General features: G+C 44.4%; 1 protein-coding gene and 1 long non-coding RNA gene across 11 annotated transcripts in view; one reads left to right on the top strand and one right to left on the bottom strand.

The window, feature by feature from the left end:
- Nucleotides 1–1590: 1590 nt before the first annotated feature.
- The window catches only part of Usp6nl (USP6 N-terminal like), a 125540-nt gene continuing 106511 nt past the window's right edge, over nt 1591–20619 (bottom strand). For 3 of the 8 annotated variants that reach the window (XM_006497569.4, XM_006497568.4, XM_011238993.2), the window contains 2 exons: nt 19309–19461; nt 1591–9526 (listed from right to left, as the gene is read on the bottom strand). In XM_006497569.4, the coding sequence (XP_006497632.1) occupies nt 8145–9526; nt 19309–19461 (1535 nt within the window). In that variant the 3' untranslated portion in view covers nt 1591–8144. The remainder of the gene's footprint in view (nt 9527–19308; nt 19462–20619) is intronic. The other 5 variants (XM_030252265.1, XM_030252264.1, XM_006497570.4 and 2 more) reach the window with 2 other exon arrangements.
- Nucleotides 12283–20462, top strand: Gm13388. 3 transcript variants are annotated; one of them, XR_373973.3, is made up of 4 exons: nt 12283–13295; nt 13832–13998; nt 17731–17798; nt 17890–20462. It is a non-coding gene; the product is annotated as a predicted gene 13388 (long non-coding RNA). The 3 variants fall into 3 exon arrangements; XR_373976.3 differs by having other exon boundaries at nt 12283–13371; XR_373974.3 differs by having other exon boundaries at nt 12283–13407.

The following is a 20619-nucleotide window of genomic DNA, read 5'->3' as shown; positions in this document are numbered from 1 at the left end:
ACTTTCACTCCTCCCCCACTGTGGTGGCCACACCCTCTCAAACAATGAGCCCCAATAAATCCTAAATTCCTTGTGTCTGTTTAGTGACAAGAAAGGTACTGGCTACAGCTGGGAATGGCGAGACCTGGCTGGTCCCTAGCTTTGCATTTCAGTGGGGCCTCGACAATCCTGGAGTTGGCTTGGAGAAATAGCCTAATGGCTAAAATGCACTTACTCTACAAACCTAATGACCTGGGTCCCTGTGCCCAGAACCCACACGAAAGCCAAATGCAATAGTTCAGGAATCTGTAATCCCAGCAGACCATGACAGTGATGGGTGGCTGAGGCAGGAAAATCTCTTAACTAGCTCGACTTACACAATAAAGGAGAGTTGTCCTCTGACCTCACAAGCATGCCCCAGTTCCTGCACCCACAAATGTGCGAATTCACACGTCTCACACACACAGCCAATGTTGATCACATTTTTGAGACCATTTAGGTTTTTGGCCACTGGGACAGAACTGAGCTTCTTGGTACTAGGTGAGACCTGAGGTGTCTTGAGAGATCTCTGGCAGTTTCTGAGCTATGAAACATTTCCTGGTTAGACAAAGTTGTTTTGTTTGTTTGAAATGGCTTCTTTGTCCTCACATAAACTATCTAGGTGACTAAATTCCAGGCAAGCATGTTGCCCTGCCACTCATCATCAAACTTCATCCTAAAGGAACTTCCAGATGTCTTTGCATCGGTCTCTTCCACAGCCCCTTCATGTTCTCGCTGCCTGAGCTTCTCTTGGCTTATTTCACACAGAACTCAGAGATCATGGCAGATCTTTACACTTCCCCTTTCAGGCCTCAGATTAAACTCACACACCCCAGCTGGCATTTCAAAGGCAGCTTCAAGCCTGGACCCCTTTTCTGAAGTTACTTCCAAAAACCTATCCATAAATCAGTAGCTATGGTAGTGCATGAGTCTCTAGGACTCATTCTGGGCACAAGTTTTAGCATCTGGTTTCCTAAGGAATTTAATTTTCTATAACCACATGTTCCCAGCGTAGTGTCCAGTGCACACTCTCAGGAGCTCCCAAGCGCTGTGTGGACACTGAGGCTTACCCACACAGCTCTTTTCTGATTTGGAAAGTGGATTAATGAATTAACACAGAGGATTTCTGTTACTGTTGGTTTCTGTTGTTACTGTTTGGAGACAGGGTCTTATGTAGTCCAGGCTGGCCTTGAACTCACCCGGGTAGCCTAGGTTGACCTTTAACTTCTCATCTTCTCGCCTCCATCTTTAACATGCTGGAACTGGTTACAGTCACACCAAGTGTGTGGGGTGCTGAAGATCAACCCCAGGGCATCATGCATGCTGGGCAAGCCCTCTACTTGTTCAATTTATGCACAGTTTGCTCCTGAGTTTGATATCAAACATATTTGATAAAATGCAAACATACAACTAACTGTGCTTCAATCTGTTGATATTTAAAATATGGAACAAGTCATATTTGAAGGCCTCCTCCACCTCCTCTCTGGGCTCAATACCTTTCTGCTGCTTCTGATCAGGACTGGCCAGTGCTAGAAAGACCAGCTTCCCAGACATGCTTTTAAAAAGCAACTGTTAGGTCCAACACTGGTTTATTTAGAATGGAGCATATATGATCTAAGATTCTCAATGTTTTAAGGTCTTCATATTTCTGAGATATCTGCCTTTAAATCATTTTAGTCATTATTATGTTTTTCAAAGTCTTAGTCACTGGGCATCACTTTTTAACATGCTAAAAGCCAAACTTAAAGTGTGTTTCCCCGATTAAGATGTCTTATGTATGCAATGCTTGCCCCTGGATATGCACTTCAGAGGCTGGAATGTAGAACTGGAGTTATAGGACATTGTGAGCCAACCACTGCTTGCTCTCAAAGTCTTTGCAAAAGGAACGTCTCCTAACCTTCCTGATAGCTCAGTCTCTAAGCCACCCTCATCCCCAGTCCTGAGAGCGTGCTGCTGAGGCAGACCTGTCGTCGCAGGCCAACTGGAGTCAGGGAACACTTTCTGTGACATCAGTCAGCAAAAACGCAGGTATCATATAAAACCATCAGTGCATATAAAACTACCTACACATTGTAAAAGCAGGAGAATTCCTTTATATGAGTGTAGCGCACCCTATCCTGTCATATATCCAAACTCACTCAGGTTCTGGGTTTCTTGTTTTGTTTTGCTCTGTTGAAAAGAACAGCGCAAAACATCCTTTAACATGTATGGCTGGACCTGATCATGTAATATGTAGATTCTGATTCTGGAAATGCCCACATTTTAGAACGCCACTGTTGCCAGCCACTTACATTTCAGGTCTCTGTTGGATGGGGATTTGGAGCAGGTTTGGTAAAAGTGTTTCGTTTTAGGTCCATCTTTGTGAGCTTCTATACTATTGGCCCATTTGCACAGGGTATTTTGCTCATTTAAATAGGAAAAAAACTCCTTAACAGTGACATTAGCCCCTTCCCTAGTGAAACATCCACCTGTCTCACTGAGGGCCCATGCTCTAGTCATTGTCAGGAAAATCTGTGACATCATGAGCCTGAGTCTAGCAAGGCTTCGGGAAACCCGAGGCTCCCAAGCGTGCTCCTCAAGCCCAGAGCCTTGTTAACTTCATGCCAACTTCATGCTACTGTGCAGACTTAATGGCCTCTGGATCACTGTGCCAACCTGACAAACGCAGAGAACCACCGAGACTCTGTCTCAAAGGTGACTAGAGTGCTGCTCACAGGTACCATTTTCACACTGCTCCGGTAGGTCTGTCTTTATGGCCTCAGAGTCAGCTGTCCGTACCCACATCAGCACTTGACAGCTGTCTGGCCTCTCATGGTTGTAAGCCTCCCTCCGCCTGTTCTCATGGCTACACCCAACACATGGCCACTCCAAGTCCCATCTTTTCTCTTGAGAGCCATCTTTGGGCCAAGGTGATTGCTTTATGGCACTCATGGCTCTGGGTACCACTTCTTTTGGTCCTTGCCACAGAAGTAGGTAAACACATGGTTGCTGGTCCTTCCCACTCCTGTCTGCTCCCTAAACAGGGTCTTCCTACTCACCTGTGCTTTCCCACCACTTGACCCCCAAGGTCCCCGCAGAGGTGGCAAGCAGCCTAGGGCGGGGCGCCCTACCCTCAGAATATGGAGCAGAGAGAACTGTGTTCAGACTCTGCCGGCTGCCATTGGGCATACATCTGAAAATTGAATCCCAGAAGGACTCTGCCACCTGCCAAGACTGCAGCCACTCATCAGTACCAGAGGTCCTTAACTCCCTCAAGTCGTTGCTTGCTGCCACGTGACATTTATCATGTGGCAGAGTCCTCTCCACCCCCACTCGTGCACATGGACCCTTTCCTTGTTCTGGGCTCCTCCTGTATGGCTCATGATGGCAGTGTTTGAACAGCTGCTCTACCAAGTTGATGCTCGTGTGCAATCTGCTCCATCTCCCTGCTTTGTACTCTGATTGCGATTTCCCACAAATAAGTCAAGGCTGCATCGCAGAAGGTTTAATAATCAGTGTTTAATACTTCTGAGTACAAGAGGCAACCTGTAGAGAGCCTTGAGAACCCGGCAGGCAAAGCGATCCCTCCTTAGCATTGTCTGTCACCACAGACTATGCCTCCTCCCCGTCCCTGGTTCCCTTTGTCCTTCATTACAGTAACTGTCCATCTCATCCCATCCAAACCTTCAAGGGGCTTGCCCCCTCCTGTTTGTGCTCTAGGGAGACAGGAGGTCAGCAAGGACTCCCCGTGTCAAATCCAAACAGACTCTGCAGTCCCACGTCTGAGGGCAGCTCTGCTGCACTGTATATCACCAACCCAGCCACCATGCCTGAGAGGCTGGCGCCACCTCAAGTCACACCAGCTCTGCCTGGCCTGTCTTGTATCACATGCAAGTTGACTGCCTTTGCCCCTGGGCTGCTCACTAGACTCTCAATCCCTTGGGAACAAGGTCAAATCCCTCCTGGCCACTAAAGCCTGGTGTGGTGACATGTAATTACAGAGAACATGTATCAGTGCGTGACACTGAACCAAACACGTCAAACCAATCAACTCAATCCTAAGAAACAGGAAAAATGCAACAATCAAAAACCAACCGAACAACAACAAAGCTAACACCAAAACCAAACCAAACCAACAACAACAAAAAAACACCCCACCTTCAGTTTAGACATGAGGAAGTGGGTCAGAATGGAATCTCCATGAAGACAAGAGTCACAGACACAAAGCTCAAACCACTATCACTGTTAACTCCTGTCACTCAACTAATCAGACCATGATTGTCTTCTCTTCTGCCTGTACCTCTCAAATGCCCAGGTTACAGCTGAGGACAGTGAGGCCAGGAAGGTGACTGGGACTTGCCCAAAGTCACACAGCTATTGGACAGCAAACTCAGCCTACCATGCAGACCTGCCAGCCTCCAGCCCATACAACCTGACTGACAGATGCACACAACACTGCTGCCCTTTCTCACGAGTAACTCTGCCTTGTGGGTGACTGCTCTGCTTGGCCACCATCTCTGGGGCATGTACTCACTGGTGGCTTTGGGTCCCTTACGCTGGCAAATTACCAATTCTCTCTGGATAACCAAATGTCTATCCGATGATGAAACCTGTCAATCCCCAATCCTCAAGTCCCACACGCCCCAACACAAGCTGCTTTGACACTAAACTACACTGACTCACGAATCTTCTGATGGGATGTTGGCCCCAATTCTCCTACGCCCCTAACACTGTAGAAATGTAAGCCAACTTCAATCTTCCTCTCCTTCAATGGTAGAACAGGTTTTGAGGCTCAAGGTCTGTAGAAAATAGCCCTGATGACAGAGAATGAAACCGCAACAGTTCCGGAGAAGGCATTCCAGTAAGAAAACAGAGCAACCCACACAGTCCCTGGAGTTCTAGCCACTCAGTATTGATAGCTCTAATGAAGGCAGGGCGGGGTCTTCTCACTGCTGAGAGCTCAAATTGCTAGGCTGAAAAGCAGACCACAGTGGGTAATGGCAAACTGAAGGCTCTATCTGCTTTGCAGGAGTGGTTAAGTGTCTGGGTGTCTGGGTGTGAGGGGGCCACACCTCCTTCCTCAAAGCTATTCAGCTGTGACTAGCAGATAGCTCGAAATGAGGAGAGCTGATAATGTTGACAGTGGACTTTTTCCTAACTTTCCTGATGTCACTTTTGAGTTCCCAAACTTCTGACCTGCGAAGAATTTTAAACACCAGTTCAGCAGTGAGAACAAGAGAATCAAACTCATCCCACAGAAACCCTGTGCTGAGCGAGATGGGAGGTGCACACACATATCTCAGTCCTCTGGAGGCTGAGGGAGGGTCACCTCAATTTCTCTCTTTCTTTCTTTCTTTCTTTTTTTTTTTTGAGACAGGGTTTCTCTGTGTAGCCCTGGCTGTCCTGGAACTCACTCTGTAGACCAGGCTGGCCTCGAACTTAGAAATCCACCTGCCTCTGCCTCCCGAGTGCTGGGATTAAAGGCGTGAGCCACCACCGCCCGGCCTTTTTTTTTTTCCACCTCAATTTCTAGGTTAGCCTCAAACACACAGTAAGGTCAGACTGGGATATATAGCAATACTGTCTTCAGAAACCAAAACAACAACAACAAACCATTTTTAAACATCCCACAATAGAAACAGAAGACAACTTGGGCATTTTTCCTAGAGAGAGTTTCAAGATGACAGTATTAAGAGACACAAGGGAAATATGCTTCTCTGATACCTGCGTTTTACCAAAGATAGGATTTAAGTGGTCTGGGGTGAGACTTGATAATTAAAAACAAAATAAACAAACAAATGAACAAAATGAACAAACAAACAAAAGAAAAAAAAACCCAGACCCTTAAGTTCATTAGTTAGATACAGGTCAGCAGGACAATTCCTTAAGAAACTTATACTACCACACCCAGACACTTACTTCTGACGTAATGGGCAAAGTGACCATGAGGGAAGCCTAAGCCATGGCCCGGCCACTGTGGGCACGCCGTTATGGGGCATGGCTGCTCATCTGCCTGGAATGTCCCCAGCAAGCCTTTCTATAAATAGATTTTGAATCACTTTGTCAATATTATTTCTCTTATCATTTCTTTTATTTAAAAATAAATTTAAAATAAAATTTTATAGTGGCAAAATAATTTTAAATTAAAATTTCCTACTTGAAGCTAACAGAGATATATATCTTATAGAAGGGAAGACTTTCCTGCCATTAGTAACGAATGCTTAAGCCAAGGAAAGGTGATGCGGTTCAAAACACGGTCTCCCTGGAAATGCAAGCAGAGAAGCACAGCGTGGGTAAACGCTGCTGGTGAGCCCGTGGTGCATCTGCCAGGCCCTGCAAGGCCAGGACACACTTGCCACGGGGAAGCTGCACACAGAAGACACAGAACAAAATACACGGATTACTTTTAGCATGTTAAAAACAATCAACCACATCAAAAAGTATACAGATAAAAAAATGCCATAGATGACATAAGAAAATAGTGTGTCCATATATAGCATATATATATATATATATGTATATATATAATCTACATTATTTACCACTATGATATATACTTTCTGAAGAGGCAGAGAGCTGCCATCATGAACTAAACTGTACAGCTTGGCTCCTTACAAGTCACACTTTAAGACTGAAATTAATATCCTCAGCTACATGTCTATATACATTTATATCTCACCTTCCACATGATCTAAATCAAGAGCCTGGTTATTCTGTCAGGAGTTGGGAGTTTCAGTGTGGTGTTCACCTTTAATATACTGCATTTGCTTCCACACTTAATAACATCATTACCACATTAATTAACTTAGATTAGAATCATTATATACATAAAAATATTGTCACGTTTGCTAGATAAACAATGTTACTTTCATGAAAACATATTCTTGTACCTCACAAACTTAAGTCCCCACCTTGGAGCAGGGGGAGTGTCACTGTTGGACTTTCTAGTTTCTGATATTCAGATACAAGAAGAGGGTAACGGTGGGCGAGCACCTACACAGACGCCGCCATCGCTCTTGGAGAACCCAGCACTTTGTCAGTGTCTCGGTGACAGTAGTGTGTGATAGCATAAAAGGAATCATCACCTTTTTTAAAAACCATGAACTTCAGTTATTTTTCACTGAAAAAAAATTCCAAAAGTATGAAACAAACTACCCTTTTTCCCCTTTTTTTACAAAGATCAAAATTCTAGATTAAAATTCCTTATTAATCATTAGGGTATTTTTCACAATTTCGACCGGGGCCCAGTAAGTGTTAGCAGTATCCACCCACTGTGCTCTGTGAAGACCGAGTGCCAGAGAAAGCCTGTGAGAAGGGGAAGCAGGGTGAGAAGCAGCCTTCCTTATGGTTAGAGCTGCTTCCCCACGACTGTGAAATGCAATCTTCTGCGGCCTGGGGCCCTGCAAGGTCTGACTTCCCTCACACCCGGCCAGACCAGAGCCCGGGGCACAGCAGCACCAAGACTGCTGGAGATGAGGGGACTCAGTGAGCACTGTGCAGCCGCTCACTCGGGTAACCGACCCACTTTAGGCACCATCAAGTGGTGAGCCTTTAGCTTTCAGGAGGAGATAAAATGGCAGCAACTGAAGGAGAATGACATTCTGTCAGGCGCTGGATTCATCTCTAGTCAGTTTCAGTTTAGAACCTGGGTTAAAATATGTTTGGGCAGGGTGGGCAGAAAGATAAAGGGTTAAAAAAAATCCACTGTTAGTCTATGTATCTAGATTAAAGGTGGTTTTAAAGACAAAACCTATATGCAGTTGCCTCGTCTGTCTATGAAAAGGCGAGGGTCGGCCCTCAGAGTATCTGCTCTATAGCGGTCAGTAGTCTACTGTTCTAACAGCAACGGAACAGAGCGGGTCTGGGGAGCTACGAAGGGACCAGCACAGAGAGCCGCCCTGTGTGTGCAGCCCTCGTGCTACTGCTGGGTCCCCAGGGTCCCCTATTAAAGGTTCAGCCAGGATGCAGCTGACCCACTCTTCTTCAGCAGCCTCTGCAGAGGATGAAGCCTTCCCACACTCTTATCACTGACACACACTGAGCTGCGCACGCTGTTTACAATATAAAAAATACTGCTCTGGCAATTATAAACATAGCAATGTGGGCATATTGTTTCTATTCTCTTGTCAGTGAATACAGCCACACGCTCACAGCAACACTGATTCCTGCACAGAAAGTCCCTCTCCATTTCTGTAGTGATGTGCGGAAGGTGAGGGCCCTGCATATGGATACCCAGGAGGACTGGCATCTTCCACAGCTGCAGACATCTTATACCTCACTGGACTGTCTACAGACACTTCTGGAAGGCCATGGGCCTGAAACGGTATGTGCTGAAAGGCTGCATAGTTTGGTAAATTGCTTAAGTGGCTACGGTGAGCATCCCGAGTCCATGATTGGCCATGCATCTCCGGTCTGTATGTGTAACTAACTTCTGACCATTTTCTGTTCTCTGGCAAATAGTCCACCGGAGGAAGGATGAACTGTCCATTCTTTGGTGACCCCGAACTGCCGTAGCCCCTGGCACCCATGTCAATGGGAAGGACTTCAATTCGACTAGAGGGCAGAACAACAGGAGTTGGGCGGCTGTAGGCTTTCTCTGGAGAAGTGTCAACTGAAAGAGAGGAACCGTAAGGTCTCCTGGAAGGGTTAATTTGAGGCCTGGGGCTGATCTGTGTAGACACAAAACCACTGTGAGCAGTAGGGACGTGTTTTGGAGAATTTCCATGGTAGACAGGGGGGTTGCTGTAGGAGGGTGGATATGCAGCTCTGTGGTCCTCCTCTGGTAGCTGGGGTGGGTATCGTACATGGCTGGGAGGCTGCACTTTAAACGTAAACTTGTTGGGTACTTTTGGAGGACTGGGACTTGGCTCCGGGTGCTTCCTTGGACTGTGAGGGTGAGTCCGCTCTGGTCCCTCTTCCGCAGATGCCCCATGCTCACTCTCACCCCCAGGCACGTTGTCATACTGGGAAGCGTTAGAACCCCGCTTCCCTTCACCCCCATCCAAAGCCTTCATCTTCTGCCTTGAGTTTGGCAATCGGGTCTCAGCAGAGCCTGGGATGGCGACGGGAAGAGCGGGAAGAGCTGAGTGACTTTTGCCTTCGACGGCATATTTAGTAGTTCTTTCAATAGCTGAGGCATCTGATGGTTTTCTCCACTTGGGCATAAATTCCTTCCTGACGTTTGAAATTGCATTGCTATTTTGGTTAGCAGCTGCATGGTTATAGTGTCTGGAACTGTCCTGCATACCCGGTGAAGGTTTTCTCTGAGACTCTGCCTCATGCTTGAGATTTTTACTCCCCTCATCCACGGACTTCCGCCGTGACTGGCCGGCTCTTTCTGGTGTGCCGTTTCTACTGTGATGGACAGGAGAGTGCTCATGGTTCTTGCGAGGCGATCCATCTTCTCTCCTGCTGCTTGTTTTGGGGCTGGGCCGGCCAACACTTCTTTGTCCGTTGCTCAAGTGATTAACACAAGCAGACTCAGGTGGAAGCTGCCCCAAGGGTTTCTTTGGATATTCATCCTCCTTACCTAGAATGAAGGACAACAAACATGTGAACGACTGTAGATTATCTTATGTGTGTAGAAACACACACTTTCATACTGCCAAATGTCAGCATTAACAGGAAACGAATTGTAGAGAAAAGGACACCAAGACAGAGCTAACGTCAGAGCCTAAGTAGGCCCTGTGCAGATGGGGACAGCTCACAGGAGAGGGCCACCAACTGCCTAACACCCAATTCTTGTATTTCTAAGCAGAGGTGATGCTCTCAGGAAACAGAGCTGGTCGGTGGCTGAGAATTAACATTACGTTGCTTTCATTTTAACACATCTCAACTAAAGCAGTTTGGAAATCAGTAAAGTCTTTGCTTTTACCTTGAAGCAGATCTGTCAAAGTTGAAGGTCATTTGATATCTTACTCTGGTCCACAAGTCCTCCCCAGACTGTTATTATCTTGGGTATTTCCACAGTATAACTTACTAAGAGAAAAATACTCTCTAACTGAAAACAGACACCCTAACAATACCCTACTTAAAAATGTAAAGACAGAAAAAGAAACTTAAAAATGATGAAAACCATATTAGGTAATTTATTTAATTAAAAAGAGTTGTGAGTGTGCCTGGCTGGTGTGCGTGCGTGCGAGTGCACCATGGGCATGCCTGGGGCCTGGGATACTGAAGACAACACTAGATGCCCTATGGGCTACAGATGGTTGTCAGCTTGGAGTCCTTCCTAAGCAGCAGTGGACCTGACAGAGCCATCTCTCCAGCCCACTTACTTTTATATTCTAAATAACTAAGAGAATTGTGAGCAGTTGGAGGGAGGTGTAATAAAATGACCAGTTAGCAGAAAGTATTTTAAATGCTCTATCACAACATTACCAGATTACTATGAAAAATTTAAACATTTCATTTGCAAAAACTGAAAAGCATTTTAACTGTTATTATAAAACAACATCTTGAGTATAAGGTCCCTGGCTGTGACCTGCAGGAGGTGCTGTGAGCAGGAGGTGGGGTTTTCTCATGGCCCCACTCACCACGGTCTTGTTACTTCTTTTCCTTTCTTTTCTAGGGGTGGAGGCACTATGCTTACTACTCTTGGAAGTCTCATACTGCTTGTTTCTTTATAGGAAGTTTTAGTTGGTACATAGCAGCTATAGATCCATTTCTTCAGGATCTTAAAATAATGATTCAATGTTTTGTTGTGCTGGGCCCAGAAGGCTGCCAAGCTAAGCGCCCAAGTGTGATCTTGGAACCTACATGACACAGACAATAAATACATGCAGCAGAGTAGCATGTGGAAGGCAGGTCCTGGTTCCCATCACCAGCATTCCAACCCAATCCAGTCCCAGCCAATCCAAACAAAACAAAACAAAAAACAGGAAAACTAAAGTGGTAAAAACAATTAAAAATCAGGAGTAGGTGGCGCAGAACAGGAAGGAGAGCCCTTAAGAACAAGACCCTCTCTCTGAACAAGGCAGACAGGCCCCATGAGGAGGCCAAAAACACAACACAGAGGACTGGGTAGTTTGTCCTGAGTTAACTGAAAAACTCTAGAAACTTTTCAACAGATGAGTTATAATCTGAGGTATAGCATAGCAGTTACTTTAAATAGTGGTGTAGACTTAAATTGTAATAATAAGCAACAATGACAACAGTCACAATTGTTGACATTCATTAAGTAATTAATCCCTGTGTATCAGTCAACACTGTGACACAACACTGACAACAGGCACATGACTTCATGATCTCCTAGGGGAGGAAACTGAGGCAGAGATGAAGTTGCTCAAGGGTTCACGGCCAGCACGGAGCAGACACAGAGCTCAACCCAAAGCTGACGCCAGCACCCACCCGCTTCCCACAGTCTACTGTGGTGAAGGCCTGAGACACTAGATTTGTACACACATTGACGTGACATCCAACTGCAAGCAAGAGAAAGATTTAGGCTGAAACTCTAGACAGGTGCAGGAAAGTTTATTTTCAGTATAAAGAACAAGAAAAGTTTTTGCCTCACACTTTACATTTAAGTAAGTAGATTAGTATATGGAAGGAAAACCGACTTTTGGTGTGAGTCTAGCCTTCACCAGCTTAGCCGCCTCTCCAGCCCGGTGGATCCCCCTGCGCACTGTGTAAGGTTGAAGGGGATAAGACTGGAGAGAGGCTCAGCAGTTAAGATCACTGGCTGTTCTTCCAGAGGGCGGGCATTCGATTCCCAGCACCCACATGACAGTTTACAGCCTCTGCAACCACAATTTCAGGCAATCCAAAAGAAGTCTTCCCACTGCCCAGTGGCTTCCCCTTTCGTATTCCTTCAGAGCAACGGCACATGCCCACACTGACAGTGGGGAACACTGAGTAAAAACATCCACAAAATTATCTACTATAGAACATAGAACATATAATATCTGCTAAATGGCAAGCCCTCATTAGGTCCCTGTGTGCAGAAGGCACATGGCAAATATATGAAATGCACAAAACCTTTAGAGGTCATGGCCTTTTTGCTCCAGTACAATTTTTCAATAAGGAGGCAGCAGACAGGAGTATAAGAAAAGTGCCTCCTAAGATTATAAGTGCTTAAAAATCAATTTCTCTAAATGTTAAAAGCAGTGAAGCAAGCTAGCCCAGAGTCCTTCGCAGCAAGGGAGGGGCCTCTCAGTGTCTGGGCCAGAAAGCTATGCTTGTGTGTGCCCAGGCTAAGGGATACTTAAGGCATGGCTTGCGTCTTAGTTACTCTTCTATTGCTGTGACGAGACAGCACCACCAAAGCCACTCTTATAAGAGAAAGCATTTACTGGGGCTTTGCTTACAGTTCATTATCAGTGTCAGTTCATTATCATCATGGTGGAAACAAGGTAAGCAAGGTGCAGACAGCAGACAGAGAGACAGTGACTGGGCCTGGCATGAGCTTTTGAAACCTCAAAGCCCACTCTAAGTGACAGGATTAAGGCCACAGCTTTTAATCCTTCTCAAACAGTTCCATTAACTGGGGACCAAGCATCCAAATCTATGAGCCTACAGGAGTCAGGCTCATCCAGACCAGCACAGGCTATGACGGTGGCATCGGCAGACGGCTTCCAGAAACACTTGCTGACTGACTGTTGGGCTACACTACAACTGTAGTGCTCCCATGAATCTCAGCAGGGCAACCACACTCGCAGTGCATGCGTTCTTTATATCTAGCAGAGCTCCCCTCTCAGAAGCAGGTTCTAAACGATGGCTCAAAGGCCTTTCAGTTCCAGCAGCCAGACCAAACCCACAGCTTCTCTGTCAAGCAATCTGACCTCTGTTATAATGAAATTAAGGAGACAAATCTACATGATTTCCAAGCAAAGGTGATTTTCTTTTCTTTTTTCCTTCCTCCCTCCCTCCTTTCTTAGTGAAGATTAAGTATGCAACTTTTACTGGGCCAAGGAAATACTGTGTGCATCTCATAGGAGCAACAAATGTCACTACCAAGTATGATTTTATGTTCTAAGTATTTTCTATCACAAAAGTAGACTTAAGTAAATCTGTGGACACTCAGACGCACACGTGCGCACGCGATCTCTGGGTTAACTCATGCCCTATGTCCTCATTCCTCCAAGCACCCATGCTCAGCAGACTCAAGCACAGGTCACATAACAGCAGACGCATTACGTCATTATGTGGGCGTTTCTAAGTCAGTATTTACCGCCCCTCGCCACAGCTTTCAAACAGAGACCTTCTCAATGAACAGAGGAATGTGGCTTTGCACCTTCTGATGTTTCTGCTCAGCTTCATGTCAGAAGTGTACTTTTCCCTCCTCCTTCCTGAGAGCACAGGTGAGCTCCAGCCATGCACTCGCAGAGCTTTGTGTGAGGACATCGTATCAGTGGCTTTTCCCCTCTCTTCAGTCATGTAAGCCCTGACTATCTTCTCCCCACCCACAAGAAGGTAACTTAATACAATTTAGGACAAAACACAAATGTTTACTTCTTCTTTGTTTTTGTTTGTTTGTTTAGCATTTTTCTCTTTAAAAGCTCCAAAATGCCAATAGTAGTGTAACTTCCCAGGAAGGTGAAAGGGTCTCTTTTTCTGTCTCCTCAGGCCGGTCCATTTCTGGCCTTACTCAGGTCTCTGTCACCACCCAGTGGACACCACACTCTACTACAGGGTGGAGGCATTAGTGGCTCTTTGAACCCACTCAGAGATGTACTTAGGAAGTACTTCTCCTGCCGTCTTCTGGGGAGCCTCCTACTACTTCCACATTGCAAGAACACAGTGTTTGACATACAATGAAACTGACTGACGTGTACAAACACGAGAAAGGATGCCTCAGTACCCTCAAGTATGTTTTGTGCTAACCTTTTCTATACAGATTCGACTATCTCAAAGAGAACGTCAAAAGCCTGCCTGCTATGTGCCAGACACACCTTCAGAGCTGAAGATGCTGAGGTGTGGTCTCTGCACCTAAAGGACACACATTAGTGAGTGTGTAAGCACCAAAAGCGATTGGCCAGCTGAATGCAGAAACACCAAGCACAGGTGAGCACGTTCCAGGGCCGTGGGGTCCTGTGGGCAGGCTGAGAAGGCTTTGAGTGAGTAGCACCGCCTAAGTCACAGCATGTAAACTAACTTACAGTGTGCAAGCGTAGGTCGGATGGATTCAGAGACAGCTAATGGAGGAAGCCCAAGAACTAAATGCTGAAGAAGTGTATATACAAAGGCAATTAATGCCAAAGAGCGCTTCCCTCTAAACTCAGGCCATCTCTGGTCACAGCAGCAGATGCGACTTTTGAATAATAAACAGCTCTGATCTGGAATCACTCCTAGAATCAGCCAAAATGACCCTGGACAAGTATTTAACTTTGAACACAAGGTTTCCCCATCTATAATCTATAGATTAGTAATAATGATATATAACGACAATGAAAATCATTCACGGTTCTACCAAATAATAAATAAAGTAACACAAATTTCTATTAGGTTGCCTCAAAAAGAAGGGCCAGAAGTAAACAATAAAGAGTGGGGCTGGCGTCTAGGCTTCATGTAAAACCATCAAAAGGGCACCAACCCAGAGAGAGCAGACAAGCGAGCAAGCGAGCAAAGTGGGAGCAGGCTCAGTTAGGGTCACTGCTAAGAACTCAAGAATGCCAGAATGCACGTCCACTATAACCCCAGTCCTCACACTTACCAACATATTTCAACACCTGAAGATCCAGACTTAAACATAGAGAAGTTTAAAGGAAGCAAGCACCTGATTGACACTGGATTTTTAATTAAATAATCTATTTTTTCTATTATTTATATATATTAAAAATATTAAAGAGGATTTGGCTACAGTTGGCCTTTTTTGTACCAATTTAACATATGTAAATGAGTTCCTGATTTGAACTTTTGAGTTTTTAATACACAGACAGATAGCATTGGTACATCAGGAAAATTAAGACCCAGCACCGTCTTAGGGATGAAGGGTTCCGAGTTCTTTTTAGGTTGCTCTGTTTCCCAGTGCTAGGGCAGGCGCTGCACCACCGAGCTGCTGCCCAGAAGACATCAGTTATTTTATAGCCACACAAGATTTGTTCCCAATGTAAAACATTGATATGCTGAAAGGAAGTTGGATATAATAAATGTATAAACTCAATCGAAAATAAAATAGTTGTAGTTATTTGTAAATAGAACCAAACATTTACTAAATTCTTTAGAAAAATGTTAAAATTACTAGATCTAACTTTTTAAAATGAAACAAAAACAATAAAAAAAAGCCCTAGGTATTTTAATCTGGACTTTAATAAATAAAATACTAATTTTAAAAGTCTAAATAAAACATGTGCAGAAAAATTGTCCTTAAAGACCATAAGAAACACAAAAGCAAATGTTATCAATAAATATATTCCAAAAAGATGTTAGGAAAAGCTGAGCTGATAATGCAAATAAAGAATGGGCAAAACCGCTAAAAACTGGACTGTGACGTCACCCCGCAGTGCTGGAAGGGGAGGAAGGAGAGAGTGGAGAATGAAAAGCTATTTCTCCGTCAACTAAATAAAGGCTTTGGGCTTTCTCTTGAAGACCTGGCCTTCCCTAGACGCGTCTGGCCGCTCGTCACCACCTGCCCAGCATCCTAAGGAAGGAGTCAGCACAGGAGTCAGTGGCCCCAGCTTAACTGATGCTGCTGAGAAATGTTCACAACGTCTCCAAAACATACAACTTCATAAACTTTCCTGTAGCTGATTCAGCTCCAGCAGTTGCACAGAATAGATTTTAAATAACTAAGTATCAGCGAATGTTGACAATTTTACCACAGCCAAAAAAACACAGAAACTGGAAGAACTCAGAGGTTAACTGAGATAACTGACCCAGTTACAGTACACAGTGAGAGGAACGGGTAGGTAAGACACCCAGTCATTGTGTAGGACTTAATCAGCCAAATCTACTAAAAACATTTAAGCTCTTATAAACCCCAGCAAAAATTATGGGAGAGAATGCAAAGAGGGGAGCCCTTCGTGTAGGTTACGTTTGTGTATAGTACATATGAGCCACAAAGAAAAACATCTATAGGAAGAATTTAAAATACACAGTATGCTAGGGACTTCCTTAACTGCCAGAGACTGTATACCTATAGACAATGTACCAAGGGCAGAGAGGGAGGCTGTATGAGTGTACCTACAGAAAATGCACAGAGGGCAGACAGACAGCTCACAGATCATGAACTACAGGAGGATACCAGACTTAAGACTCAGACTGTACACAGAAACGAGCTGAGCTCCTCTACCAAACGGCCCAGATATGGAAAACTTCACAGCACCGTGTACTTGTGAGGACCCTGCCATACACTTCCAGCAAACATAGAGTTTAGTGTAATGTGTAAGGAGCCAACGGGAATATCATTATTATGTTTTTAAAGGATGGCTTTGAGACTGAAAGTATGGCTCAGCAGGTAAACACTGGGTGCTCTTGGAAGAGACCAATGTCTGGTTTCCAGCACCCACATGGCAGCTCACAACTGTCTGTAACTGAGTTCCAGAGGATCCAATGCCCTCTCTGGCCCCTCTAAGCACCAGGTACACACGTGGTGCGCATATACATGTAGCAAAGCACCCACACGTGTGAGAAGTTTAAAGGGTGGGTAGGACATGGAAGCATTTTGATGCAATGTTATTCCACACCACATTTATTCCATATGTCATCATGACAACCCAGAAAGGAAAACAACGAGAGTCCATGGGGGCAGAAACATTGTGAAAATAAACTACTGCCACAGTAGAAATACTCAGGGAAAGAGGCCATTGTTGCAGAGATACAAGGTGAGCTCACCACGGTCTACCACAACTGCCAATGTGCCAGGAGCAGAATCTAGACAGGGCTTCTGGTCCTGGTCACCCACCCTCTCCTTTTATCTTGCAGCCATGCTCTCCTCAGCTTCCTGGGGAAAATATATTACAAACTATCACTGCTACTCCTATGAAATCAGGAGAACAACTCTAGTTACTTTTATAGGAAGTAAATGGGAAAGGGCCACATATGTCACATACGTGACACATAGTGGCATTCTGAACAACATTAGTTGTTAATTAGGTGGTAAGTAAGCAGCTACCATCCTGATCTATTCCACAGGTTTCACTTTGTGTCACCATGTATTTGTGAGGCATGTGTTTTCTTCTTTTTACATGTATCTTTTATTTGAAAGTGCCTTAAACTCTCCATCAATATAGGTGAGATATTTAAAAACAAATGCCACACTGGGGAGAGTATAGTAATTGCTGCTGTAAATACTTCTTGCCCCAGGGGAGAATGAGAGGGAAATGGGTACCATTACCCTCAGCAGGGAGGCCGACCTCACTCAGCAAAGGCCACAGTTTCCCAAGGCCACACTCAACTCCTTTACCACTGTGAGGAGGGGCGTTCCTGTCGGTTCCAATGACCCCAGGACTCAAGTGCTGATTAAAGTCCTCGGTTAAGTCAAAGCACTGCAGCCTGCTCTTCCTGAGGGGAAACAACTCTTCATGAATGTAATTCTGCTTCCTTTCTTACAAGAACATCAAATGAGGCGCATGATCAGGAAATGCTAAACCCAGTTAGCATGAATAACTGATCTGCTTTTCATCTACCATCCACATCTTCCCCTTTCCTGATCCCTTACCACACTATCTGCTAGAGCAAAACAGTCAACGAGAAAATTGCAAAAATTAATTAACTTCCAGAACATGATAATCTGGTCAAGTAGCATACAGTCAGAACTTGAAATTTTAAAAATGGCTGCTATTCCAACCTTTCTAGATTTCCTGATTTTCCCTCTCACCTCTCAGTGGTCCTGAGAAGTCCTCACGGATCCCATACCTACCTCTGTAAGTGTTCCTTTTACATTCACTACAACTTATGAACATCCTGTCTTTCCAATCTGTTCTCCCGGAGTAAGAAAAACACTTTTCTTTTCAGGTTTTAAATCTACAGCAAAGTTCCTAGCAGGAAACCTACTAGGTGGGGCTGTATCCACATGCCTTATCTCCACGCAGAGGCCTGCACAGAGCTGGGAATGGCTGGACTCCGTTGTGGTGATGCCTGTTCTGGGCCCCTTTCCTCATTTCCTGAGGGCTTACTTCTCCACTATTGTCCCTAGGTTCCGCAAACAAGATGATCAGTGTAAAGTATTTATTGTTTGCCTTTTCAAATTAGTTATTATTTGTCAATCAAATTTCTAAATTTCAGTTTTAATAGAGCTACATTTAATCAATATGCTTACATGTGAAAGAAAAGCAGACATGGTTATTAGATGAAATTTTCAGTGACAGGCACAAAACATCTCCCTATGAGTTACTGGCCAGCACAGTCCCAGAACCACCGGCAGCAGCCCAGGCCGTCAGCATTCCTCTTGGTTGACCACCATAATTAGATGGTGAGACCCTGTTGTTGAAGATACTTCAATACCAGGACACAAAGAATCAACCTTGATTAACCAGGAAAGTATATTTCTTTTAGATAGCTTATTTAGTGACAGAAGGCCCTGTGCAGGCTACTGGGGAGAGGAGGAAACAGGGTCTCACCCAGCATTGGACTCTGAGGGCTACAACACTGGCCTGCCTGGCAAAATACTGTTACAATGGTGTCACGGCAGATACCGGAGTAGCCAATCACCTTCCTATTAGCTATGATTCCTGCTGCACTGATGGATTTTATACCTGTATCTATAAATCTGGCCAAAAGCCCATGACTACCAAAGTTACCAGCCCTAAGGGCAAACCCATTGTTTTGGCTTTCTTGTTTTTTATTTTTGCTAAATGATCACGTTGTAAATCCCCTTTTAAATTCTATACCACAGATCTGTGTTGCTCTTAACTTTGGTCAGAGACAACACTTTTATAGCCAAAATCCCAATACAGATGCAGGAAGGGTCCCAAGGTCCTACCCTCAGCAGCTGATGGCGGCTGAAGGAGAGAGATGCACCATCCTTTGGGGATATGGCTGCTGGTAGGTTGTCCCCTCACCACACCCAAGGATGACCCTACATATCTGTAAATCTAAGCAACACTGACTGCGCCAGGAGGTAATTCATAACAGCAGCTTTTCAGAAAGACTCCAAGATGGAGAGGAGGTGAGAGTAGGCACCAGAGGGAAAGAGGGGGGTGATAGCGGTGGGCGGATGGATGTGGGTGGATGTGATCAAGTACATCGTGCCAAGGCATGACACTGTCAACTGCTTTTAACAACAGAAAGCAAATCCTCTAGTAGCTGGTTAGACACTAATTGATATCACCTTATCACCAAGTATATGCTTATCCTAATAACAACAAAGTCAGTGGTAACTGAGTCTTGTCCTCTGATCTAGAGTTTGATGAGTGGCACCAAGGCACTTCTTACCAGGCTCTGGGAGATCTAACTTTGCCCGCTTTAGTTCTGCCATAGAAACTTGAAGTTGCTCTATTACAAAATCATCCTCGAAGAAAAAATCCTTGGCGAGAGTCTCCTGAAGAAATTCTACAAGTTCTTCCATAGACAACTTCATCAGATGCTCTGAGAAAGGAGGAGAGAAACGTAAATGCCGGTCAACAGTGCTACTTAGGCTGAAGAGAGATAGACTGTAGTTGAGTATAGTGTGTTTTTAAAAAGGGTACTAAAGAGGACACACACACACACCTTACATTTCACATTGTGGACATCATTAAAACTCAGTAGGATAATATTTTGACCTTAGAAAAACCAGTAGGAGAAGAAAGGTGTACATGACCAAGTATTTTCTCACTGGTTTAAGAGTAACCATGCCTTGGTATTAACAGTAATCTACAGCAAGAGCTCCTAGGAGTCAATAAACATTTATTTATCTCATAGACTATCTAGAACTCTATCTCAGACTGACAAGCCTTTTTTAACTCCACACTTAGTATTAGAAACTTTCCCTCAAAACCAGATTATTAACCTTATTATTACTACTGAGGAAATTAATTTTATTAGGAAAAAAAAATCAAACTACAGACAGAGAGGAGAAAGTAGACACCCACTACCTTAGCTAGCAGTCCCATACCTTACAAGGAGAAGCGTTATGTTCATGGCTGTCCATGGGCATCAACTCACAATACAAGTGCACAGTCTGGGCTCACCTTCCCTCTTCTATTGAAAAGCAAACGCACATTCTTTCTCAGCTATTATTAACAGAGGCGTAACTGAGCAGCATTAGTGCTTGTTTAGTCCAATCACGTGCATTTACATTTGTTTCCAGTTTTCCCATTTAGAACCATTGTGTGATGAATCTCCAGTAATACTAGCTTTAAAGCAATCAGGAAGAAATAAAGACAGAAAAAAGTCTTTGGCTATATTCAGCTGTTAAGCACCCAGAGAGTGTTTTGTTTTGTTTTGTTTTGTTTTTTCCTTTTTCCTTTTCTGTATTGTTATCTATTTTTTTTTAATCAGCAAATGACGTAGTATGAAACCTTATGGCAAACTACAGTGTTTTAATACAGGTTCCCCACTGTGGAATGACTACTTCAGTGTGACTATTAGATCTACCACCAAGCATACTTACTTTTGTGGAGGAAGTCATTTAAAATCTGCTCTTAGTAACTTTCAGTTACGTTATACATAACTATGCTCACCAATCCACACAGTACACTTCCAAAATGTATTCTGTCACTAAGAGAAACTTTGTAGCCCGAGAGCAACATCTCTGTGCCCCGT

This window comes from Mus musculus, chromosome 2 (genome assembly GCF_000001635.26).
Source record: "Mus musculus strain C57BL/6J chromosome 2, GRCm38.p6 C57BL/6J".
NCBI lineage: Eukaryota > Metazoa > Chordata > Mammalia > Rodentia > Muridae > Mus > Mus musculus.
This window is presented reverse-complemented; position numbering and strand designations above follow the sequence as displayed.